A 26,308-nucleotide genomic window follows, 5' to 3' on the forward strand; every position below is an offset into this window, starting at 1 on the left:
TCCAAATTCGTCGTCCAATCCCTCCCAAGAAGGAAGAGACGGAATACCCACAATGTCTCATCACGTCGAGATGCGTCTCACTTACTCAAATCAGTCACTTGGTGCTGGTGCGGAGCTTTGTCACCTTGGTGAATGAATGTGGAAGGTGCGAAGGGCTTTCCTCGTCCTAGCTACACTAGTTGACATTAACTCATTTACACTACCCGGGGTCGTGCCCTGCCAATTGGCCTCTTTAAACTATGTGGTTCTAAAAACCAAATTACCCATTGACCACTCTGCGGTGCCCATGAATTTGGGTCTCACTCCGCAATTTTTCAATCTGTGCCTTTGCACAATTTTGGGGCTGGGTCATGTGGCTCCACTAGCTGGTCTACCTACCTGCGCACCTCCGCCACTGAAGTCGCCACCCGAGCTTACCTTGCTCCTTGCGACTACCTAAATTGGGGAAGACCCCTCCTGGCTCTCTCACCCCCCGATGCCCTCCTCGGCATTGGGCTACCCGGGTCCTTCTCCTGGATCCTCGGGCCCCATTGAACACTACTCACAACCCTAACTGACTGGCTCCCAGAGCCTACCTGCGGCCTCACCTGGCCGAAAACTACCAGTGGCGGAGTGCTCCAATAACCATACGCACCAACAAAGCCCACACGCCCAGCCATTCCACAGACTCATGCACCCATCCAAGCACTTCTTTGCCACTACCTGCACCACAGGTGTCAATATCCAATAATTTACCTAAGCCCTCTACCTGACTTTTAACTACCCACCCCGGGTATTCGTGAAGGGGTCCATCTTCCCCCATTCACTCCTTTGCACCTTGCATTCCACACCTTCTATCCCGCACCAAGCATTCCACACCAAATGTTCTCACACACACCAAGTTCTCTTGCACACCTCTTGTGCTCACACACCTGTTCCCCACTTGCACACCATGCAAGTCAATTCACTTCAACACACTCCATTCGTCCTCAATACACCACCTCTGGTTATCCCCAACCAACTCCTCATTTGCTCAAGCTCAATACACACAGTGATTCTCATTCACACAGCATCATCGAACTAACTACTTCCCCCTAATACTCGTGCTTCCCCGTCTTCCCTTTAAACTAAGCACACCCTCGTCATTATCATCCATCTAATATAACTACGTCCCCTCTACCTGCACAAATGTCGCTACTTAACTCTCATGTCCTCTACTGTCATCCTTCTAAATCCCCAGCAATTAATCTAGCCCGCCCTCGGCTAGCTTTCACTGCCACCCCATAATCTAGTGCTCATGTGCCCCAAATGTGAGGGATGGTAAAACGACCATCCCTCCACACTGGGCACCATTCCCCCAACACTATCACCCCCCCAGTCCTCTGAACAATGAGCCCCCGTCATTGGAGGTACTGGGTCCTGCCTCGGCCTCTAAAGCCGAGGCGATCCATGAGGGCACCTGTTCGCCGGTGTAGGGTCTTATCCGGTCAGCGTGGATGATCCGAGGGAGGGCTCGTGGCCCCATTTTAATCTTAATGACCACGTCACAAATTTGCGCCAGGACGACCCCCGGGCCTTGCCAGGGCGAGGTGAGTTTGGGACACCTGCCCTTCCGCCACTGGGGATTGAAGAACCAAATCTTCATCCCCGGAGAATACTGACTCCCCTGGCTCCGGTGGTCGTACCCGCGCTTCATCTTGGCACCCACCAGCTGAAGCTGGCGGCGTGCGAAGGCATGGACCCTCGCCATGCCTTCCTCCAGGTGACGTGCATAGCCCTCCCCCAGCGGTCTATTAGGGGTCTCTGGCACGGGACCACATAGCAGGTCGGCGGGAGCCCGCAACTCCCGCCTGTACATAAGCAATGCCGGACTGCATGCGGTGGCCCCGTGCTGGCTGGTTCGGTAGGCCATTAACAAATACGGGAGAGGTTCGTCCCAGTCATCCTGACGGGTGATGGTAAACAACGCCAATTGTTGGACCAGGGCTCGGTTGAACCTTTCCACCATCCCGTCAGATTGAGGTCTTAAGGGCGTTGTCCTTGTCTTTCTAATTGACAGGAGCCTACACACATCTTTTAATAATTGGCTTTCAAAATTTCGACCCTGGTCGGTGTGCAGCTCCTCCGGAATCCCATGCCGACATACAAATCCTTCCACGAAGGCCTGTGCTACCACCCCGGCTTCTTGGTTGGGGAGGGCAAAGGCCTCCGGCCACTTGGTGAAATAGTCCATAACTATGAGGATGTACTTATTACCTTGGCGGGTGTGGGGAAGTGGTCCAAGAATATCCATGGCCACCCGCTCAAGGGGGGCCCCCACCTGGTGTAAGTGAAGGGGGGGGCTCATCCTCCGTGCTGGTCCCTTTTTAGCAGTACAGGAGTCGCATCTCCGACACCAGTCCTGTATATCGCGCCCCATATTCACCCAATAGAACCTCCGGCGGACCCGAGATGTTGTCTTTGTCCTGCCCAAATGGCCGCCGGAGCGGGTGCCATGCACCTGCTGTAATATGGTGTTCTTGAATTTGTCTGGAACTATCACCAGCCAGGCAGTTCTTTCAGAGGGAATCTCTACCCATTTGCGGTACAATATGTTACTTTTCAATTCCAGGGTTTGCCACTGAGCCCAATATGCCTTTGTTGGCGCCCCGTGGGGGGTGACCTCTTCCCCATTCGGTATTTTCCCTAATCGAACCCATTCGTACACCGGTCCCAGTACGGGATCGTCCCGCTGGGCCGTGCTCCAAGCCAAAGTTCCAAATTCTTCATCGGCGGTTAGTGGCAGGATTGGCCCTCTCACCCGGGTTGCACGGACTACGAGGGTAGGGGTGGAGTCTAACAATTGCTCCCTCTCCTCGTGTCTCGCACAAAATTTACAATTTTCCCCCAAACAAGGACTTCGAGAGAGTGCATCGGCATTCCCATGGGCCTTCCCGGCCCAAAGGGTCACACTAAAATCGTACTGCTGCAACTTTTCCAACCACCTTGCAATTTGTCCCTCCGGCTCCTTGAACCGGAGGAGCCATTGCAGGGAGGAATGGTCAGTTCGAACCAGAAATTTCTGCCCATACAGGTACAAGTGGAAATGGCTCATGGCAGCCAGCACAGCCAATAACTCTTTACGAGTGACGCAATAATTTCGCTGGGGCCTACTCATGGCCCGACTATAATACGCGATCACTCTCTCCACGCCCCCCTGTGTCTGGGACAAAACCACGCCCAATCCTTCCTGGCTTGCATCCGTGTCCAGGGTAAATGTCCCGTCACTAGTGGGGTAAGCTAGAATGGGTGCGGATGTCAAACACCCCTTCAATGCTAGGAAGGCCTCTTGGCACTTCCTTGTCCAAGTAAATCCTGGCACTCCCTTGTCCAAGCCATGGCATGCCGCCCAGTACATGCTCCATCAATCTCTCAAAGGTGGCGGGGGCGTTACACAAACCAAACGGCATCACAGTGAACTGATACAGCCCCTTACCTGTTGAAAATGCCGTTTTCTCCTTCCCTGCCCTATCCATCTCCACCTGCCAATACCCACTCTTGAGGTCCAAGGTTGAGAACCAATTTGAGCCCGCAACGGCATCGAGGGTATCGTCAATTCTTGGCAGGGGATACGAGTCTTTGAGTGTCACGTTGTTTAGTTGGCGATAGTCCACGCAGAACCGCGTGGTCCCATCTTTCTTTTTAACCAACACAACTGGTGACATCCAAGGACTTCCCGAGGACTCAATGATACCGCGCACAATGATACCGCGCCCTCACATTGAGCATCTTTTCCACCTGTTCATCAGCTTCATCCCTCTTGCTCCAAGGGAGCCGTCGGGCGGGCTGACGAATAGGCCGGGCCTCACCGGTGTGGATCTGATGTTTCACCAGGCCCGTATGTCCAATATCCTCGGAGGACAAGGAGAAGATGTCCAAATGGGTTTCTATCAATTTGTGTAAGGCCTCCTGCTGGGTCTTCTCCAACTCTACACGACTCCTGTTTACCATCTCACAAATGGGATCGGGCCAATTCCTACTATGTGCTAAAGACTCCCTCCGGGACCGGCTCGGCTGGACGTTCTCGTCCCTCACTGCCGCGACTTCATTAACTGGGGTGCAGCTGGCTATCTTCATGCCCCGTCCTATAGTGCGTGGTTCTGTACTAACATTAATTACCCGGACGGCCACCACTGGCCCAACCGTTTTTACGAGGGTGCGGCCCACGACTAAACCCGGGACGGACTGCGCTGCCACCGGTTCGAATAGGCCGCAGGACTCCTGCCAAGTTGGGCGAGCTAGCCATCGGGCCGGCACTATTGCCTCGGCCCTTGGGGGAATGGTCACGGCCTCAGAAGCCTCCAGCTCCGTCCTCTCGGCCGTGCTCACCCCGTCCAATGGCAGCTCATCTATTCCCACTTGCAGGGTCCCCCAGCACAAATCAATTTTACAACCGCTGGCAGTCAACAAATCCAACCCGATTAGGCATGGGTCGCACACCTTCGCCACCCAAACTTCTATCTCCCTCTTTACCGACCCGAACTTGAGGGTTACAAAACCATGCCCTATGATGGGGGTCGTTACCCCAGTAGCCAACTGCAAACTATAATTTTCCAGACGCTGGATTTTATCCCAGCCGTCTGCACTCGAATCAAGGATCGTAGGGCTAATGATCGTGGCGCTAGCTCCTGTGTCCACTACGGCGTCTACCCCCATGCCGGCAATTTTGCACCGAATTGTCAAACTACCTGTACCAATTTGGCCACAATAGATGACCTGTCGCGTCAATGAGGGCTCTTCTCCATCCCCTACTGCCGAACGCGGCCCTGCATGCTCGGCACATATTAGTTTCCCGGGCCCTGGCGGGGGGGTGTCTGGGGTTGGCTAGCCCGACCCGTTCGTGGCAGAGTTGATGGTCCCCGCTGCCGGGGTCCGTCCCAGCGCGGGGCTCGACACTCCCGCGCACAGTGACCCACCCGGTTACAATTAAAGCACCTCACCTGGTTAGGTGCTTGCCTCCGGAATTCCAAATTGCCCCCCATGTAGTTCCGAATTGGGGCACTTGATCGTGGCCTACCGTGTGCCACCTCCGGAGCCGCCTGCCATGGTCCAGATCCCGCTATGCGCTGGTCCACCAGCCTTCGGACCATGTTTTCCAGGTCACGGCCCCTTTCGGGGGCGGACCCTCTCAGGGGCCTGCCACGGGCCCTACCTGTCTCACCGCCACTGTGTGGCGCTCGCTCCCCCGGGCCAGGGGCCTCGCTGCCTCCCAACGGGCCGCAGCGTTGGCCGCCTGGCTCAGGGTCCGCGTGCGCCACATGGCGAGCTGTTGCCGAAGCTCAGGGTCCGGGAAGGCCTGGATAAAATGATCCAGCGCCAAACTTTCCTGGGAGGTCGCGGCCATGTCTGCGTGTGCTATCCTCACTGCGCGGCGATTATCATAGACTAATTCCCCGATGGTCTCCTGGGGTTTTCTTTTTCGCACCGCGAGCTGAGCTTTAACAAGCTCGCTCTGCTGCTCAATGCCGAATCGATTAATTAGGGCTGCACGGAGGTCCGACAAGGTGATAGCACCCGGTGGTAAAGCAGTCAGGACCTCCGCCGCCGCACCGCGCAGTGCTGCTACTAGGTGTACCCCACCTTCGTCCGGGTTCCAACCGTTACCCCTACACACATGGTCGAATTGCGCCAGATACGCCCTCAAATCGCTCTTGCCGTCATACGGCGCGAGCGGGACCTTATGGCCGCCCGATGGTCGGACCCCGTGCATCGCTCCTTGCGGCGTTAACGCGGGGCCGAACCGTTCGGGCCCCCATAGTACACTATTCCCCGGGGGCTTGCGTGCGTTACTCGTCCCACTAAAAACTATTCCTGTCGGTGTCGATGCCTGGGCCGCCTCTTCGCAATCCGCTACCCATTCCATACCCGCACACTCCAGCTCACAAACACCTTTCGCACACCCCATGGTCGGACACCCAAGCGCACACTCTCTCTCTCCACGCCCTCTGTGGCGGTCGCACACCTTACATTCGGCCTTTCACGAACGCCCGGGTCTATTCCAAACCCCAAGCTCGTCGAACCTCCCCTAGCACCATACACATTTCCGCCCATATCGCCACTCACCTCGGCGCTTCTTCCTCCTCGCTTCTCCTCCGCCACCTGCAAAGTCTTTATTTGGTTAGCAAGTACGTCATCATGATGTGAACACAGACCTTGCACATATTCCAACACCTCCTCCTTTATTTCTTTCTTAGTCTCCCTCCGTCTCTTCTTAATTTCACTTATCCCCTCTTCTACTTCCTCCAACTTTTGTTTCACCCCCTCTATCTCCCGGTGCGCCCCCGCAATTTCTCCTTCTAAGACCACCTTGATCGTCTCTATATGTGTCCTAACCTCTCGTTCCCTCGTCCCCAACATTTCTACCACGTCGTCTATCCTCTTTGTCAGCCCCTCATGTACCATCTGACATTCTTTCTTCGTCGCTATAAGTTCTTTCTTAATTTCCCTTTGTGCTGCTTTCAGCCCCCCTATCACGTCCGTATTCTTCCCTACTTGCTCCCTTAATTCCTGCTGTCCCACTGTCAGCTTCTCTACCTCCCGAGTCAATTCCTCAATACCCCCATGTAATCTGGCCGTACTCTTCCTCAACTCCCTCTCCACGCGCTCATCGCACTGCTTCACCTCGTCGCGTACCAATGCGACTTCCCCGCTCAACCCGCGCCTTATGTCCTCCCCTATTTCTTTTATTTCTTTCTTTGACGCCACCCTCATCTTTTCCAATTCCCAGGTGGATTTGTCCCCCAATTCTTTCAATTGGCCACCCATTTTGTTTTCCAATTCATTTTTTACCTCTTTCAATTCCCGGATGGTTTTGTCCCCCAATTCTTTCAATTGACTACTTTGAGCATCCATCTTTTCCTCTTGGATGTCCATTCTCCCATGTATTTTATTGATGTCATTCTTCAGCTCACCCTTATTACACCCTGCTTCGTCCCTCATCTCTTTTATTTCTTTGGTGGATTTGTCTCCCATTTCTTTCAATTCTTTGGTGGATTTGTCACTAATTTTTTTTTTCTGCCATGAATTGCGCCATGAAAGCTTACATGTCCATAACCCCCACTTGCGGAGCGGGCGCGGCCCTCGTCGCCATGTGCGAGGTGCCGCCATTTTCTTCCCCTGCTGCCGGCTCCTCATCAATGTTCTCCTCTTCTCCCAATTCTTCCCGGGGGGCCTGGGTCATCGATTCTACGTTATCTACCTCCTCTTCTACCCCCACCGGCATTCGACCGCTTTGGCTAGCCATGGCACGAATTCAATTTTGGATTTTTTTTTTTTAAACTAAATTTTGGTCGCTCGTAATTTTGGAGTGTGTTAAGCGCACTTCGGGTCCTATCCAAAACTCCTGACACCAATTGTTGCGGATCTGTCGCCGGCCTTCTCCCCTTATCAAGGGGGGATTAATCCCCTTGTCTTTACTGACCTGGCGCGACCCGAGACCTATTACGTCCCTTCCGGACAGCGCAAAATAGGGTTTCGGGACCAAATTCTCTCTCGTACCTAAGTACTCGCGCTGGCTGCCCTGGAAGCGAGGAAACAAGCCTCGCACGAACCACGTGTGATTGGAATACGCCGAGCGGTTTGCGTTCACGTGATCCGCGCCGTTATAATTAATGGACCCGATTTAAGCGATCTTATTCGTGCCACGCTTAGTCAATGGAGAAATCACGGGAACGGTCGAATTTAGAAGAAAAGGAAGAACAAATAGATTTAATGAGTATTGCACGTATTTACAGTTCAGGACGAAGAGGCACAGGGAAATCCTTATACAGTCTTATTCTTAATACCCAAAGACAACGGGCCCATCTGACACACTCACACGGGGATTGCAGATGGGCAGGATGATGTTCAGGCCAAACGCGCCGGCTTGGTCGTCCAGGAACGGCCCCGTCCAGCTCTCCTCGGTCACAGCACGTCCCGCGATGATGGAGATCGGCGAAGACAAGGCCACGCCGCGCGTCTCTCAAGCAAGGGTGATAGATCGGGGCGAACGGCAGGGACGGCTTTTGTGGCAAAGGGCGGTTACGCAGCTTCGTTCACTCGCTTGGCTGAACCGCGCAAGTTGGTTATAAATGCCCTGGCTGCGCCCACGTATCTCCAGCGATAGTCAAGTTCATACGGTGTGAGTGATGCAGATCCTCTTCAAGCCCTCTTTGCCGCACGTCCCCCTCTGCGAGTCCTCTGCAACTGCTGTGTGCACGCGAGTCCTTAGTGGCTGAATTGCTCTTATGGGCTGATAACTTGTTCAAGCACCTCTCCCCTCAAAAACTGACGAGCGCCTCTCTCTCTTCTCATAACTGATCAAGCGCCTCTCCCTTCTCATAACTGAGGTGGGGGGCTTCGCGCAATCGGTTTTATTGCCAACCCTCTTAACCCGATCGAATGTTCCAACCACGCCCTGTGACGCAGTGCTGCAGCCACACGCTGTGAGCCCTGATCGGTGGCTCATGCTTACCGTCATCGCCTCTGACGTTCTGCCTTGACTCCGCCCCGACCTCAACGCCGGCCCCTCCTTTTTAGGCCTACCTCGTGTTAACTCGACTAGTGAGCGAGCAAAGGGCAGCAAAATGGATTGCGCCTACCGAGGTAGGATGGTTTGCCGGAGTAGGACCTATTCTCCTGTCTTTACACAACGCAGGATTAACACTGGAAGGGGCCTACTCTCACATATACGAAGACATAACTATACTACAAATGAGGCTACATGTTGCACGTGTGACTATCTATGGGGGGCAAACCTTTAACCTTTATTAAGCTCACTTTACACATCTCAAAACCGTAGCAATATATATATATATATATATATATGTGTGTATGTATATATATGTATATGTGTGTATATGTGTGTATATGTGTGTATGTATATATATATATGTGTGTGTGTGTATGTATATATTTATGTATACGTATATATATATGAATGAATGAATGATCGTTTTTTAAGGCCATTTTCCCCGCTAGAGCAGGGGTTAGCCTTGCGGGCCCAATGACAATCATGGTTCCCTGTTTGAGGCAATGTTTTTTTTTATGGCCGGATGCCCTTCCTGGCGCCAACCCTTAGTTGCCTCCTACGATGCGCAGGGATACGGTGTACCTATTCTAAACCGGGGTACACACCGGGATCATTCATCCCAGCAAGCTGGTACTCAATTTGCCGACCTCGGAAGGATGACAGGCTGAGTCAACCCCCCTGGTGTTAATTTAGTGGTCGACCGGGATTCGAACCCAGGATCCTAGGATCCCAAGCCGGCACCCTAACCGCTAAGCCAACACCAGGCTATATATACACTACCGGTCAAAAGTTTTAAAACACCTCAATTTTTGCCAGTTTTTATTGAAATTTAAGCAATTCAAGTCCAGTGAATAACCTGAAATGATACAAATTAACAAAGGAAGACAGACAGACCATTATAACCCTTAAGAGTGTCAGTCTTTCCTTTAGAGAAATTGCAAAGAAAGCCAAGGTGTCAGTGAGTACAGTTTCCTACACCATCAAAAGGCACTTGGAAACTGGAGGAAACTCTGATAGGAAGAGGTCTGGCAGACCCAAATCCACAACAGAATCAGAAGACAAGTTTCTGAGAGTCAACAGCTTGTGTGATAGGCGGCTCACAGGACAACAGCTTCAAGCACAGCTTAACACTGGTCGAAGTAAGCAAGTCTCAGTTTCAACTGTGAAGAGAAGACTCCGAGCTGCAGGTTTGACAGGTCAAGTGGCAGCAAGAAAGCCATTGCTAAAATGGCAAAATAAGAAAAAGAGGCTTGCCTGGGCCATGAAGCACCGCCAGTGGACTAATGAAGACTGGAAGAAGGTCTTATGGACCGATGAATCAAAATTTGAAATCTTTAGTTCATCACGCAGGGTTTTTGTACGCCGTCGAGTAGGCGAAAGGATGGTTCCTCAATGTGTGACACCAACTGTCAAACATGGAGGAGGAAGCGTGATGGCCTGGGGCTCTTTTGCTGGATCCAGTCGGCGATTTGCACAGAGTGACTGGCACCCTGAACCAAAAGGCTACCACAGCATTTTGCAGCGCCATGTAACACCCTCTGGTATACGCATAGTTGGTCAGGGGTTCATCCTACAGCAAGATAATGACCCTAAACACACCTCCAGGTTATGTCAAAACTACCTTCGAGGAAAAGAACAAGACGGTAGGCTTCAAATCATGGAATGGCCAGCACAGTCTCCAGACTTAAAACCCATCGAGCTGGTTTGGGATGAACTGGACAAAAGGGTGAAAGCAAAGCAACCTACAAGTGCAACACATTTGTGGGAACTTCTGCAACAGTGTTGGGAAGAACTTCCCGAACAATATTTGATTTCCATTGTAGAAAGAATGCCACGAGTGTGTTCGGCGGTTATGTCTGCAAAAGGTGGATACTTTGCGGAGTCAAAAATGTAAATTAAATTTTGTTAAACAAAATGATTCTACGATTTCTTTTTTTATCCCCAATTGTTGATTTGTTGTATGCTTAATTTCAGAGTACATTGAGACGTGTGTGTGTGTGTGTGTGTGTGTGTGTGTGTGTGTGTGTGTGTGTGTATACGTATACATAAATGATTGTCTTCATCTTAATTGTGCTCCTCGATTGACTTTTTCGTCCTCATTACATTATGTTGACCCCTTGTAGAATAACATGTACAAAAATCAAGCGAAAAGAGTTTCACTTCATAGTCATTGTAATTTTCGTTGTAACACCTCTACCTGCAGCAGGATGAAGACGGAGGTGGGATGAAATGGCAGGGCAGTTGTAAGTAGATTCATTTCACATCTGTTTCGCGCTCTCTCTTGCTCTCTCTCCATCACCATCATGTAGCTTTGCCTTTAAATCAATCAAAATGTTTAATCTCATATCTCACCTTGTAATTCCTTTATCATTTTACACCCATCAACCGTGGTCACTGTCGCCGGCATTTCCTACCACTTCCGGGACAATGGGGTGGGATCCCTTGTTAAAACATTCATATTTTGAACTTCATGAAGTTACTTGCAACATGAGTAACGGTGGAGGCGAGGGTTGAAAGTCTTTTCAATAGAACAGTGTGATTATTATATATTGTTGCTGTTGCCACTACTGCAGTACTACTTTGACGGCCACAATTATTCCCACTTTCTTGTGGGATTGGCCAGGAAAGGTTTGTCAGCAAAAGTCTCAATAAACCAGCCGGTCAGACCCGATGCTCCACTGGAGGTGCGGGAACTTGGAATGTTACCAGGGTGTTGCAATAACTCGCCTCCTCTTCACAAAAGACCTTTAATGCCCACCACCCCTCTCCCGGTGCTGGCAGATGGGTCCTCTGGCTTAACGGTCCTCCCGACGGATTGCATGCGATTTGATGCATTACTTGTATGTACATTACTTTAGCCTGGTGTTGGCTTAGCGGTTAGGGTGCCGGCTTGGGATCCTAGGATCCTGGGTTCGAATCCCGGTCGATCGCTGAATTAACACGAGGGGGGTTGACTCAGCCTGTCATCCTTCCGAGGTCGGCAAATTGAGTACCAGCTTGCTGGGATGAATGATCCCGGTGTGTACCCCGGTTTAGAATAGGTACACCGTATCCCTGCGCATTGTAAGAGGCGACCAAGGGTTGGCGTCAGGAAGGGCATCCGGCCATAAAAACATTGCCTCAAAACAGGGAACCATGATTGTCATGGGGCCCGGAAGTCTAACCCCCGCTCTAGCGGGGAAAATGGCCTTAAAACGATCATACATACATATACATATATACTTGTATGTGAATCACCAGGGTGTCCGTTTATAGCTGCGTCAGAATTCGAACCCAGGCTAGACAGCTCAAAGGTGAGTGGGCATACCTCTAAGTCTGAGCTATCTTGCAAGCTCAAAGTGCAACACCGGGGAAGATCTGATATAAAAAGTATGGAAGCGTTTTGCTCGTGAAATATTTTGGGTCAATTTCTTTCATTCCATGAGATCATATTCAACCTTAGATTTTCTGATGCACTCTGAGAACCGCACCTGAATAGAATCGTCTAATTACCTGCGTCCACCTTGGGTGGATGGAAGTTATGTTTTCACCCCTATTTGTTTGTCTTTGAACAGGATATCTGAAAAAGTTGTGGACTGATTTGGACGAAATTTGGTGGAAAAGTTGGGTTTTCGACAAGGAAGAAATAAGTAGATTTTGGTGAAGATCTGAATCCGGATACTATAATTTTTAGAGTGATTGTTCACAATTGAGAGATTGGGCCAAAAATGATATACAGTGTCGCACGATATCTCAAAAAGATGTGGACGGATTCTGACAAAATTTGGTAGAGAGATGGGGAATGCGTGATGAGAACAAGCAATTCGATGTTGGTTCAGGTCCGGATCCAGATCCAGACTATCAATGGGACATAAAATGAAAAACTGTTCAGCTTGGTGGACGTATCCTGTGCCGTTCTAGTTAAAAATTCATTGCTGCTTTCTACTTTGCCAATGTGGCCTATATATTGGCAACAATCTCCATAGATCGCACCTATTATAGTAATACTTGCTCGAGTACAGCAGTGTGGTGTTGTGAATTCGTTAAAATATTTGTGTCATCAACATAATACTTGTGCAAGATGGTGGAATTTATCCTGCGGTATCATTTGCAATGAATCGGTGATTTATCACTGGCATGCCGAACTAATTTCAAATTCCTGCCCAAATTGACTACAGTGGAGTGTCAGGAATAGTGGAGTGTCAGGCCTAGTTCATGCAAGATTTGAGCCAAACCCTTCTTTCCTCACCCCTCATGGTTGACTGACCCACCAAGAAAGTCCGTTTTATTGTGGCATTTAAGGTAGTAGTAGTAGTAGTAGTAGTAGTAGTAGTAGTAGTAGTAGTAGTAGTAGTAGTAGTAGTAGTAGTAGTAGTAGTAGTAGTAGTAGTGAAGCGCGGTGCTGCACGCGCTAAGGCTTACGAAAAGAGCAAGCGGACAACGCGGTTCATAACAAAAGAGTCTTTATTAAAAGAACTCAAACTGCAGCACTGGTCTCTCCGGGCTGCGCGCCCCGTGTATATCCTGAGGCCACGCCTCTCTCTCGGGCGTGGCCCACCCCCACTTGGTGTGCGGGGTGATGTCACCACGCCAGTGCTTTCGTGTCCGCCACACGCGCCCCCCCAGAATCCCCGCGCACCTGAAGGGTCAGTTTGCGGGGCAAACGGATGACCCGGCCCAAGCGCCCTCTGGCAACTGGCGGCGTCTGGGATGCAGGGATGCAGGGATGCCATCTAGGATGCCTCCGGCTGCCCCTGGGATGGGTGCAGGACCGGGGGGCGGCGTGGCGGCGGGGCTGGGCAGTGCCGGGGGACTGCCCGCAGGGGGGCGGCCCCGACGCGGGGGCTGGGCCACTGGCGGTGGGTGGTCCACGTCGAGGTGGGCCGGCTTGAGGCGGTCCACAGAAACGTGGTCAGGAGTACCGCCGATGTCCAGGGTGAAGTGCTTCACCCCGGTCTCCAGCACGCGGAAAGGCCCGTCGTACAGGGGCCGCAGTGGTGTCCGGTGGGCATCGTGGCGGACGAAGACGTACTCTGCCATGCGAAGCTCCGGGGTGACGTGCGTCGGTGGGTGCCCGTGGTGTGCCGTTGGCACCGGGGCGAACCTCTGGGCGGTCTCCTGCAGAGCGGAGCGCTGCTGTGCCGCGGACCATGGTGCCGTGGAGTCGGGGAGTAACTCGCCCGGCACCCGCAGCGGTTGCCCGAAGACCAACTCCGCCGCGGATGCGCGCAGGTCATCCTTGGGCGCCGTCCGGAGGCCCAGCAGGACCCAGGGGAGTCTGTCGACCCAGCCGCCGTCGCGGAGGGTGGCCCGGAGCGCTGCCTTCAATGAGCGGTGGAATCGCTCGCACAGGCTGTTAGCCTGGGGGTGGTAGGCCGTGGTTCGGTGCAGCTGGACCCCGAGCCCCCGCGCGACCGCCCCCCAGAGCTCCGAGGTGAACTGGGGGCTGTGGTCGGACGAGATGTCTGAGGGGGCACCGAACCGGGTGACCCAGGTGGCGATGAACGCCTGCGCGACGTCCGCCGCCGTCGTCGACGCCAAGGGCACGGCCTCCGGCCACCGGGTGGTGCGGTCCACCATGGTGAGGACGTGGGTGAAACCCCGCGAGGGGGGCAGAGGTCCCACCAGGTCCACGTGGACATGGTCAAACCGGCGTTCTGGCACCGTAAACGGGGCCAATGGGGCCTGGGTGTGCCGGTGCACCTTGGCGCGCTGGCACGCGGGCACGTCGTGGCCCAGCCGCGGACGGCCTTCCGGAGGCCATGCCAGACGAATTTGTCGGCGATCAACCTCTGGGAGGCCCTCGTGCCCGGGTGGGACAGGCCGTGGATGGCGTCAAACACCTGGCGCTGCCAGCCCTGCCCTCGGGCACGAAGGGGCGAGGCCGCCCGAGGGAGATGTCGCACAAGAGGGCCGCGCCCGCGCCGTCGAACGGCACCTCGGTGACGCGGAGGCCCGTGACAGCGGTCCGCAAGGCCTGGACGTCGGGGTCAGCGGCCTGGTCCGCAGCCATCCGGGCATAGTCGATGCCGAGGTGGACTGCGTGGGCGACGGACCGGGAAAGGCAAACCGCCACCCGGTTGTCCTTCCCCGCGATGTGCCGGATGTCCGTCGTGTACTCGGACACGGCCGAGAGGTGACGCTGCTGCTGGGCCGACCACGGCTCGGTGACCTTGCCCATTGCGAAGACCAGCGGCTTGTGGTCGACGAAGGCCATGAACGCACGGCCCTCGAGCAGATGGCGGAAGTGCCTGACCGCCAAGTGAAGCCCGAACAACTCGCGGTCGAAGGTACTGTAGCGGCGTTCGGGCGGCCGAAGCTGCCGGCTAAAGAACGCCAGCGGTTGCCAGGCACCACGCACCCATTGCTCGTGCACCGCGCCCACCGTGTAGTCCGAGGCGTCGGTGGTGAGGGCGATCGGTGCATCGGGCGCCGGGTGCGAGAGCATGGTGGCGTTAGCCAAGGCGAGCTTCGCGCCCGTGAACGCCGCATCCATCTCCTCGGTCCAGGTAACGTCACCTTTGCCCGGCTTACCTCGGAGAGCTTCGTGCAGGGGGCGCAGGAGCTGGGCGATACGGGGCAGGAACCGATGGTAAAAGTTCACCATGCCCAGGAACTCCTGGAGCCCCCTGATCGTGCGGGGGCGCGGAAACCCCTTCACCGCCTCCACCTTGGCCGGCAGGGGGACGGCTCCGTGCCTGGTGACGCGGTGCCCCAAAAAATCGATTTCGGCGACGCCGAACCGTCACTCTGCGGGGTTCACAATCAGGCCATGCTGGCCAGGCGTTCGAAGAGCGTGCGGAGGTGGTGTAGGTGCTCTTCGCGGGACGCGCTGGTGACGAAGATATCGTCCAGGTAGACGTATACAAAATCCAAGTCGCGCAGGATGCTGTCCATCAGCCGCTGGAAAGCCTGGGCCGCATTCTTCAAACTGAAGGGCATCCGCAGGAATTCGAAAAGTCCGAATGGCGTGATGACCGCCGTTTTCGGGATGTCCTCCGGCCTGACGGGGACCTGATGGTAGCCGCGTATGAGGTCCACCTTCGAGAAGAAGGACATGCCCGCCAAACGGGCGGAAAAGTCCTGAATGTGGGGGACGGGGTAGCAGTCGGGGGTGGTGGCGTCATTGAGACGGCGATAGTCCCTGCACAGTCGCCATCCCCCGCCGGGCTTCGGCACGATGTGCAGCGGCGATGCCCAAGCACTCTCCGAGTGCCGAACGATGCCGAGTCGCTCCAGGGTAGCGAACCCCGCTTTTGCTACCGCTAGCTTTGTCGGCTTGAGGCGGCATGCCCGGGCGTATACAGGTGGCCCGACGGTGGGGATGTGATGTGCCACCCCGTGCTTGATGGCCCCCGCCGAGAAGATGGGCCACGTGAGGGCCGGGAAGCTGGCGAGGAGGCGGGTGAATTCGTCCGCTGCCGGAAGCGTACAGATCAACGTGGCCGGAACCGAACCGTTCGGCAAGCCGCTCGGCAAGCCGCTCGGTGAGCCGCTCAGTGAGCTGCTCGATGAGCTGGGCAGCGCACAAGCGAGTGAGCTGAACGTTTCGGCCTGGACAAGACGTCTGTGCTTTACGTCGACCAGGAGCCCATTTGCGCACAGGAAGTCCGCGCCAAGCAATGCCATGGGCACGTCGGCGGTGACGAACGACCATCGGAAAACCTGCCCTCCGAACCGCAGAGAGAGGCAGCGTTTTCCGTACGTGCGAATGGGCATCCCGTTCGCGGCAAGCAGCGCGGGGCCCCCGCCCGCGGTTTGCTTGTCCAATGTATCGGCAGGAACGACACTCACCTGCGCTCCCGTGTCGCACAGGTAACGGTGCCCGGATAAGGTGTCCGTTATGAACAGTAGGCTGTTCGAACGGCCGGCGCTCATTGCCACTATCGAGCGCCGGCCCGGGCGTTTCCCGACCTGTCGAAGGAGCACAGCGGGCGACACTGTCGAGCCTCGTGGCCGAACCTGGCGTGGAACTGGCAGCAGTTGGTGGAGCTGGAGGAGCGCGGCTGGCTCCGCCAGGCTGGTGGAGCCGGCGGTTTTCTCCGCGGTGGCGGTTTTCTTTGCGGTGATGGGCGGGGCGTGGCGGCCGCCACGAGGTGCGCGTCGGGGTAGGCCGGAGGTTCCGCAGCCACGAGGCGTGCGTCAGGGTAGTGGTCCACCACCTCCGCAGCCTCGGGAGCCGCGACGGCCGCCCCGAAACCCGCCCGCATGTCTAAAGCCGCGAAGTACCTGTCTGCCTCGGCAGCCAGAACTCGGGGTTCCGTTATCACGGTACCGGCCAACGCGAGGCGTACCTGTGCTGGTAGTTGGCGACGGAAAAGCACCCGGAATAGAAAACCTGGGGCTTCGTCGCCCAACAGCGACAGCATATGGTCCATTCGGACCAACGGGCGCGTGTCGCCGAGCTCGGGGAGATCCAGGAGGTGGTCGGCCCGTACGTCCTCCGTGAGGCCAAACGTGGCTTGGAGTAGCCGCTTGAGCGCCTCGTACTTGTGGCCGTCCGGTGGGTGGCGAAGGACGGACACAACTCGAGCGGCCGTGCCGGGCCCGAGGGAGGCGACGACGTGGCAGTAGCGCGTGTCGTCGCTGGTGATGCGCCGAAGCTGAAACTGGGCTTCAGCTTGGACGAACCAAACTTCGGCCTGGGCCTCCCAAAATTCGGGAAGCTTGACCGACCCCACGTTGTTTGCCATCGCAATGGCGTCGTGTTCGGATGGATCGCTACGGCTGATCCAACGTCGAGGTCACCAAATGAAGCGCGGTGCTGCACGCGCTAAGGCTTACGAAAAGAGCAAGCGGACAACGCGGTTCATAACAAAAGAGTCTTTATTAAAAGAACTCAAACTGCAGCACTGGTCTCTCCGGGCTGCGCGCCCCGTGTATATCCTGAGGCCACGCCTCTCTCTCGGGCGTGACCCACCCCCACTTGGTGTGCGGGGTGATGTCACCACGCCAGTGCTTTCGTGTCCGCCACAGTAGTAGTAATAGTAGTAATAGTAGTAGTAGTAGTAGTAGTAGTAGTAGTAGTCATAGTAGTAGTAGTCGTAGTAGTTGTAGTAGTAGTAGTAGTAGTAGTAGTAGTAGTAGTAGTATTAGTAGTAGTAGTAGTTGTGCATCATTAATTTCCATGCTTGTGCTGGGGAGCAAAGCCATAGTGATGCAGTGCCACATGCTCCGCCACCCTGACACACACTTCTCCTCTTCTCCTGATGAGTCTCCCCCCTACTTTTTTCTGTTTTCTTATTTTCATTTTCCATGCCCGCCCTGTAGATGACCTGTTTTTGTTTGTGTTGACGTGTAAACGTGTTGACGTGTAAACGTTTGTTGTTGACGTGTAAATTATTGTAAAAGTTGGATTTTTAAGTGTTATATGTACCAACATTATTCAAAGTCGCCTTTAAGCTGTCTAGCCTGGGTTTGAATCCTGACACAACTAGAAACGGTTATCCTGGTGTTTACAGGCAGGGTGATTCATCAATGTTTGTGCCACCCCTCTGATAGACGTTAAACAGGGTGCCCCGTCTCCCGGAATTACTTGGTGGACGTTAAAGATCCAACGGTGTCCTTCGCGAAGAGCTATCGCCGATACTCTGGGGTCAAATTCCAAATTCCTGCCATAACCTTAGTCGAATGTCGGGCTTAGCCTGCTAGTTCGTGAAAGACTTGGGCCAAGCTTCCCCCCTGCGAATCCCTCAATAACTTGGGGATAATTGTGGCCGGTAAAGAAGAAGATATACCATCATTACTGTTCAACTTTGAAAGATCGAAAATGTGATGTGGTCGATTGAAATGTATCTTTTACTAATTACCTGCACCACCTACGGTGGATGGAGGTTATATGTTTTCACCCGTGTCTGTTTGTTTCATTGTTTGTGAACAGGATATCTCAAAAAGTTGTGGACGGATTCGGACGAAACTCGGTGTACAGCTAGCTAGTCTGTGTGACAAGGACTCATTTATTTGATTTGTGAGCCTGGTGTTGGTGAGCCTGGTGTTGGCTTAGCGGTTAGGGTGCCGGCTTGGGATCGTAGGATCCTGGGTTTGAATCCCGGTCGATCACTGAATTAACGCCAGGGGGGTTTACTCAGCCTGTCATCCCTCCGAGGTCGGCATATTGAGTACCAGTTCACTGGTAGTTCCCTGTGTGTTGCAAGAGGCGACTAACAGGGTTGGTGGCAGGAAGGGCATCTGGCCATAAAACATTGCTTCAAAATGGGGACCACGGTACCCGAAAAAGGCCAACCCCCGCCCTGCGGGGAAAAATGGCCTCTAAAGGTGGTTGTTTGTTGTTGTTGTTGTTGTTGTTGGTGAAGGTCCGAATGTTTAATTCTTATTAGTGATTCTTCATCATTGAGTGATTGGTGGCAAAAACGATATATAACACAAAATCTCAAAAAGTCGTGGATGACTTATGACAAAACTTGCTTGATGAGTTGGTTAGGTGACAAGTACTAGCCGATTAGACTTTGGTTCAGGTCCGAATCCAGATCCGACCTATTGGTGGGATACAAAACGTAAACTGTTCAGCCTGGTGGAGGTATGTGCTCTAGTTTGCTCTGCTCTATCTAGATTCACCTTATCATAAGTCATGCTTTACCTGCATACATTTTACAATACAAGTTACCTTCTAAGAAACTTCAATGCAAGAGCCCGATACATTTAGTGGCTCTCAGCCTTGTTTCGGTGTAATATAAATAAATAAATAAATAAAAGGACACCATTAAATCCATCAAGCATGTGCAATGCTTGCCAACCTAGGGTTGTGTGTCCGGACTGTCCGTGCTCAATCGTTTTGAAATGCTGAGCACCAAGCAAGGAAGCAGCACGTATCATTTTAAGTCTTTGCTAAAACCGGGCCAATGTCAGGATTCGAACCACCGACCTCTCCCAGACTCAGAGCGGATGGTCTAACCATTAAGCCATCTTTGTCATAATAATAGTCAGGAAATGTTACGAGCTCAATTTTCAATTATTGCTTCCAATATATGCCAAAAATAAAACAGCTAAATCACAAAATAATAGCCAGCAATCTTTACAACTTTTAAGGGGTTAGATGGATTGTAACACTCCACAACTTCAACATATAAATATGCCTCTTTGGTGTAAATCATATAAGCCAGGATTCATTGCTCAAATGCCTCCAATAATGCGGAGTTATTGACGAGCCTTTGTCACCATGCCATTGCGGAAATGAGGTTTCCCGCCCCCCCCCCCCCCCCCCATTGTTACTGGAGAGAATGATTATATATCCATCAGGACAGAAAGAAACACCCTTCCCTTGCCCCAATCCTCCCCACTCATCCCTGCTGCCCATTACATCTTTTGTAAACCTCTACATTCTCAGATAATCTCACAGCATCACCTCTTTTAGCAACAAACCTCGATTTTACCATCATACTTTTTACCTCTATTTCAGCAACAGATGAAAAAAATCTTGACCAAGCCCTCTCCTGTTGATTAACCTTTGAATCTAGAACTTTTTAGAAGTTAGATAGGTTGTAACTACTACTGGGCATGGTGGGCTGGATTGTCATGGTCGCAATGAGCAGTACCAGGTTTAAAGGCAGATGTTTGTTTTTTCTCCTTAATTATAACTGTGGAATGAATTGCTCTATCTTCTTGTTTAACGGCCACGGTTATTCCCATGTTCTTGTGGGGTTGGCCAGGGGAAGATTTTGGACCAAGTCTTTCACGAACCGGCTGGCCAGGCCTGATTCTGCCTAAATAGTCATTTTTTATTTGTTTCATGGTGCTGACGATAACTCGCCTACTCTTCGCGAAGGACACAGTGGGATATAAATTGTGCACCAACAAATGCTGTCAGACGGGACGCCCCGTTTTACGTCTATCCGAGGGACGGCACACTCATTGGTGTATCGCTCTGCTTGCGAAACACCAGGATGACAGGTTATGGCTGGGCCGAGATTCCGACCCAGGCTAGACAGCTCAGAGGCGAATGTGCATTACTCTAGGCTACCTTCCAGGCCCCCTTGATTTCACTGGGAAAAAGTTTTGCTCTTCAACTCATCTTCATTAATCCTTCAATGATGGCGTTTTACTGATTCTTCTATATATCACAATCACTAATAATATAAATATCTTGAAACAGAAGCAGGCCACCATCCCTGCACTGCATCAACACGTTAATTCAATCTAACAATTTATGGACTTCATTACAGTGGGGGAGGAGTGGAGAGGAGGAAAGTGGGTCAGGCACCACCAGGGTGTTTAATATTTATTTATTTATGTTGTTTTTTGGGGAGATGAAGAAGGTTTTCGTGTTTTCGAAAAAAACACTAACAGCATTATTTCCTTTTTGCCGATACCCTCTCACAAGCGTCACAATCACTACACCTCCGCACCCAAGCTACCTCCAGTCCTACCTATATCCACATCCTGCTTTATCCCCAATGCTTATCGGGACCTGTCTGATTTATGACAATTTTTACTTCAGCTCAATGTTTATAAAAGTAAAATAAATATGAGTGAAAGATTTGCACATATAGTACATATATTTCTCAAGCTAGCAATAAAATGTTTTGAAAGAAAAATGAATGTGGAAGTCATTTTAATAAATATAGCATCTAATTTTTGTAAAGTTTTGAGTAATGAATGAAATTGACAGCATGTTGCTTCTGATGGCAGTTACCATTGAAGTATGCTAACTGTTGTGGGAAGCAAGGAGAACCTGACGTTTCAGATGTTACCTCCGTCAGAGCAAAAGAGAGACAGGATAGGGACGAGGGATTATAAAGAGTGGAAGTGAGTCAGAGGTGCGTGTCCCAGGGGTCAGGGGGCACGAGGGTGTGAGAATGACTGATTTTGACAGGGAAGGTCATGGTTCAGGGGTTAAAAGTCAAAGGGACTGGGAGAAAAGTGAAAATATTTGGGGAAAAATACAAGAAATGACAGGACAATAGACAAACTCGAACAACTTTAAACTATAGAGTTCTTAGAACACCTTGCCCTGCACAATCTTGAGAAAAAGGACAATGCTGAGAGTGAACGGCAAATTTGATTGGTCAAGATGACGTAAAATGGCATAATATTTTTTACCACCTTTTTAACACGTTAAATTAGTTTTTCGTGCCTGTTCTTTGTCTTTTATGGCATCCCTAAAAACAGTACCGTAAAATGGGGTGAATAAGGACAGCAAGGTGAATAGGGACACAAACTGAAAAAAGTTCGGAAACCTTTTTCGCTGAAAATTGATAGCATACTGATTTGTTGATATTTGGGTTGAAAGTGTTCTCTTGTTTTTTTAAAAAGCAACTTATAGTCCCTATTAGCCCCATATATGGGTTAAATAGGAATAAATAGGATTTTTATAACTGTCCCTATATGGGTTAAATAGGAATAAATAGGATTTTTATGGCTGTCCCTATTCACCCCATTTTACGGGTGAATAGGGACAGTCACTAATACAAAAAAAAAAAAATCAATAAATAGGGACAGTTTGGAGAAACTTTTTATCCCATATTTTTTTTCATTGGCACCGTGGTTTATATTATGGGTGCATATTATGCGCATCCATCTGAGCTATGAATTTAGCAATAAGTTGGAAACTCAGGATTGTTTCTTGATTATTATTTTTTTGTGTTAGTGACTGTCCCTATTCACCCGTAAAACGGGGTGAATAGGGACAGCCATAAAAAACCTATTTATTCCTATTTAACCCATATATGGGGTTAATAGGGACTATAAGTTGCTTTGTTTTTTTTTAAAACAAGAGAACACTTTCAACCCAAATATCAACAAATCAGTATAGTTATCAATAATTTTCAGAGAAAAAAGTTTCCGAACTTTTTTTCAGTTTGTGTCCCGATTCACCTTGTTGTCCCTATTCACCCCATTTCACGGTACATTTCCTGTTTGGAATAATTTTCAATTTTGTTTGATTGCCAGACAGGCAGACAGACTAAACATATTACCTTTATACTGTTCCGATTCATGCTCCACAGGATACTTTTCCGATTCATGTTCCACAGGATATTGTTCCGATTCATGTTCCACAGGATACTTTTCCGATTCATGTTCCACAGGATACTTTTCCGATTCATGTTCTACAGTATTCAAAATATATAATTGAATTGAAATTAAGTAGTTCCTCGATCATAGATTAACGTCTGTAGACAGACAGACAGACAGAGAGAACCAATTACTTAACCCTGCTTTGCACTTCGCACACACAGGGTAAAAATAATAATAATATTGTTGTGGGGACAGCAATAGGGGCTAACACGAGTAAGATAGAATAGCTATTTCATTAATAACCAGAGTTGTTGTGCAATGTTTAGGGTGTCCGCTTGGAGTCTGGGAGGTCAGTGATGCAAACCTCGGCCAAGTATACGAAAGGCTTTAAAAACGGTATGTGCGTATGGTATGTTTAATGAAATTGTATGTGCATATGGCACATATGGTACGTTTAAAGGCTGGTATGCTTCCCTGCATGACATTCAGCAATTAAAAGGATAAGAGTATGGACAATCCTCATAGGTGTAATCCATGGTGAGGAGGAAATTCCTCTTTGTGGAATTCCCCACTGAGTTGGTTGAGAATGGCGTCGCCGTTGTTGTGGCATCGTTGGTACCCAGAGTGCCCTGGGAGGTTATGGCACTTACCCGAAGCTCAGTGGCTGTGTTTGTGACGTCTAGCAGTCCCGCATTGTGCTGTGTATTCGTCTGTATGTCCATGTGGTTGAGATGAGTGTGTGGCAGCTCCACTACAAGCCGTAGATCCTGTAAAATAAATTTTAAAAAGTATGGCATAACAGTATTTTTTAAAAGAATGTACAAAAAGTGTATGGTGTAAGAGAGGCAGAGGTGCATGCGTCATTGCGTCAGTGTGGTCAGGGGTCAGGGACCATGAGCTCGACCACAAATTGTACGGTTGAGTTCGCCACATTTTGAGAAATCGCAAGGGTCAAACACGTCTTTTGTACAATGGGTAGGCCTCGCCCTAAGAGTATCTCTCCCATCAGGTAAGTAAGTGTTTGGTTTTTGTTTAAAATGATAGATCATGTGTCTTACGGAAGTACAAAGTCCATCCACCATTATATGTGTCTAAGCTCCAACCATTCCCATGCCTTGATTCTCAAAATTGTTCCCCTTTCAAATCTGTCGATATTTGTGCTTTTAATGTTTTCATCCTCTGGAGCATTAACTGCGGCAGTCAGACGGCCCAAAAGACACGCGGAGGGATGTGTCCCCCAACCTACCAACAAGAAGGAACCAGAAGTACCGAGAACAGCCAGGAGCAAACAAGAAACGTCTCTAAGCCAGGCCAGCGCAAGGCGTATATAAAATGGCAGAACTCAAGCATGGTAGAAAAAGAGTCTCAAAGAAGGTTACGAGAGAGTCAGTGAGTTGAAAAAGGACTTGGTGTGGAGCGAGGCTTCGGCCGGTGCAATGAGGGAGCGTCAAACTGCAAGAGCAAACACTGGCCGGAGCAAAGCATGGAGTTTCAGACCACTTCCGTGCTCCTGGAATAGCGCGAGGGGGAACACAGCACGACCTAAGAAAAACCCCGTACGAGTCCGGATCGGGACCTCGACACTTCTTGTCCACACCGAGCCCACCACTCCCATCGTAACCACTACCACCACTTGCAAGCATAGTGTGAGGACAGGTTCCTTTTGGTCTTGTCTTTCTCTTTCTGCCTCCTATTCACAAGTGCACGGAGTATGGAGGTTAGGGTTCAGGGGTAGTCGGGCGGCCCAAAGTCAAGGAGACTGTAACTGGGTCAAGGAGACTGTAAATGGGTCAAGGGGACTGTAACTGGGGCAAGGAGACTGTAACTGGGTCAAGGAGACTGTAAATGGGTCAAGGAGACTGTAACTGGGCAAAAAGTGAAAATGGGGAAAACAAGACAAGTGCCTGAAGTATATTAGATAAATGTAAATAAACTAAAATAGCTCTTAAAAAAGCTGTTTTAGTTTATTTATTGTATGTGACAACTGGCTTGAAGAGGTCTGTGCTGTTGGTTCGTACAGTACATCAAACAAGTGTTCATGGAATGCCGACTTTTTCCCCAGTTTCACCATTTTCACCGATGCAGATTGCTGTAGACTGCACCTCTGTGAATGTTATCTTCAGAATCTCATCCAGAAGACTCTCTGCAAGAAGATCTACATTCTACATGGTTGAAAACAACTACTGGGGACGCCTCTTCACGGTATTTGTACCCCCCAATGTAAGTCGGGGGCCAAATCTTCCCCATTCTTCCCTGCTGCCCGGATTCGCCAGGGCAGTGTGGTCATGGTCAGAGTGCCAATTGGATCAGAGTGCCCCATGGACTGGCCCTTTCCCTCTCCTCTCTGTCTCTTTTCTCGCTCTCCCTCCTTCTCTCTCGCTCTCTCGCTCTCTCTCTAACTCTGTCGTGGCCCTGACTTCCTGAAGCCAGGGGTACACCATCCTGGAAGTGGGGGATCTCTGGGTCGCTCCTGCAAAATTGATTAGCTGTCTTCATGCTGCATGCTTGTTTGAGAGACCTGCAACAACAACAAAAACAACAACAAAAACATTGTTGAAAGCAGGTGAAGACTGGGCAATCGTTCCTGAACACTTGCTGTTTGTGCAAATCAACAGAATATAAACCTTTCCAATCCGGATGCTCAACACTTCATTCTTCCAGGATATTCATTCAATCACATGGCAGTCTCTGGTATTTTTGTCTATTTCAGCAACACAGACAGTCAATCACACAAAAATCAATGCCTTATGTACAGGATCAGCACGTTTGCTCTCCATATGTTTGTGCTTTTCTTTCATTTAGTCTGAGTTTAGTTTCATTTAGTCTTCACTCCTTTCATTTAGTTCATCCTGATGAGGTCTCCTGCAACCTTTCAATCCTTTCCCTTTCTCAGTTTTTTTTTTCTCATTTATTTAACATTATGTTGTTTTATCTGTCCTATCTCTCCTTTTTCTCTTCTCACTCTCCTTAATGTTTCCTCTCCTTGCTCCTGTCCTCCTGTAACTATTTTCACCTTTTCTCTCTCCTTATGTGTTAGTCTTTTTATTCTAATTATTGCTTATTTCATTCCTATTTACTATATTATTATATTATTACATTATTATATTAAGATTAATTTATTTTCATTTTATTATTATCTGAATTCCTATCACTTTTTAAAGTTGTTTTAGTTTAATTATGTAATGTTCTTCCTTTGTCACCTCTTTTGTCCCTTTCATTTTTCACTTTTTTCCCAGTCCCAGTCTTGCTGAAGCCAGGCCCTCTGTGTCAAAATAAGTCATTCTTAGCCCCTGACCCCTGATCCTGCTCTTGCTCCTTGACCCCTGATCCTGCTCTGACGCACACACTTCTAACTCACACACACCTTGTGTAAACCTTCATCCCTGTCAGATCTCTCAGTTTTGCTCCAACGAAGGGTTAATACCCAAAACAGCTTCTCCTTTCTTCCCATGGCGATTAGTACACCTGAATCAATGCCCTGTTGATTTAATCCATTGTTATACCTGTCTGGCGATGCAGATCGACATTAGCCTTCACGAGCAAGACTTGTTCTTCATCCTGCATATAGTCTGGAGTAGCTATTTTGATCCTGAATAGGTTTTCACAAATAATTCACACCAGAGCAGGTAAGAAAAACAGATAATTAGCTAATGAAGATGCATTCACAGCGTGAGAATAATGCTCATTTTTGAGTTCACCATTTTCACTCACTCTCGAATGGTTCTTACGCATTAATTTGTTTGTACAATTTCTCACCCCACGTCTAAAAATGAAAACAATAATTACACCCTGAAGGCATCATACAAACCTGAAAGTTTTAGGTTATAGTAC

At 50.4% G+C, this 26,308-nt stretch overlaps 1 protein-coding gene across 1 annotated transcript in view; it reads left to right on the forward strand.

Annotated features, from left to right (window-relative positions):
• Window positions 1-26,308, forward strand: part of LOC137431615 (uncharacterized) — a 60,923-nt gene that overhangs the window by 4,185 nt on the left and 30,430 nt on the right. The window contains exon 2 of the mRNA XM_078782062.1: window positions 10,731-10,770. Coding sequence (XP_078638188.1) covers window positions 10,757-10,770 — 14 coding nt within the window. The 5' untranslated portion in view covers window positions 10,731-10,756. The remainder of the gene's footprint in view (window positions 1-10,730; window positions 10,771-26,308) is intronic.

Source organism: Myxine glutinosa, chromosome 7 (assembly GCF_964187855.1).
Source record: "Myxine glutinosa chromosome 7, kmMyxGlut1.1, whole genome shotgun sequence".
NCBI lineage: Eukaryota > Metazoa > Chordata > Myxini > Myxiniformes > Myxinidae > Myxine > Myxine glutinosa.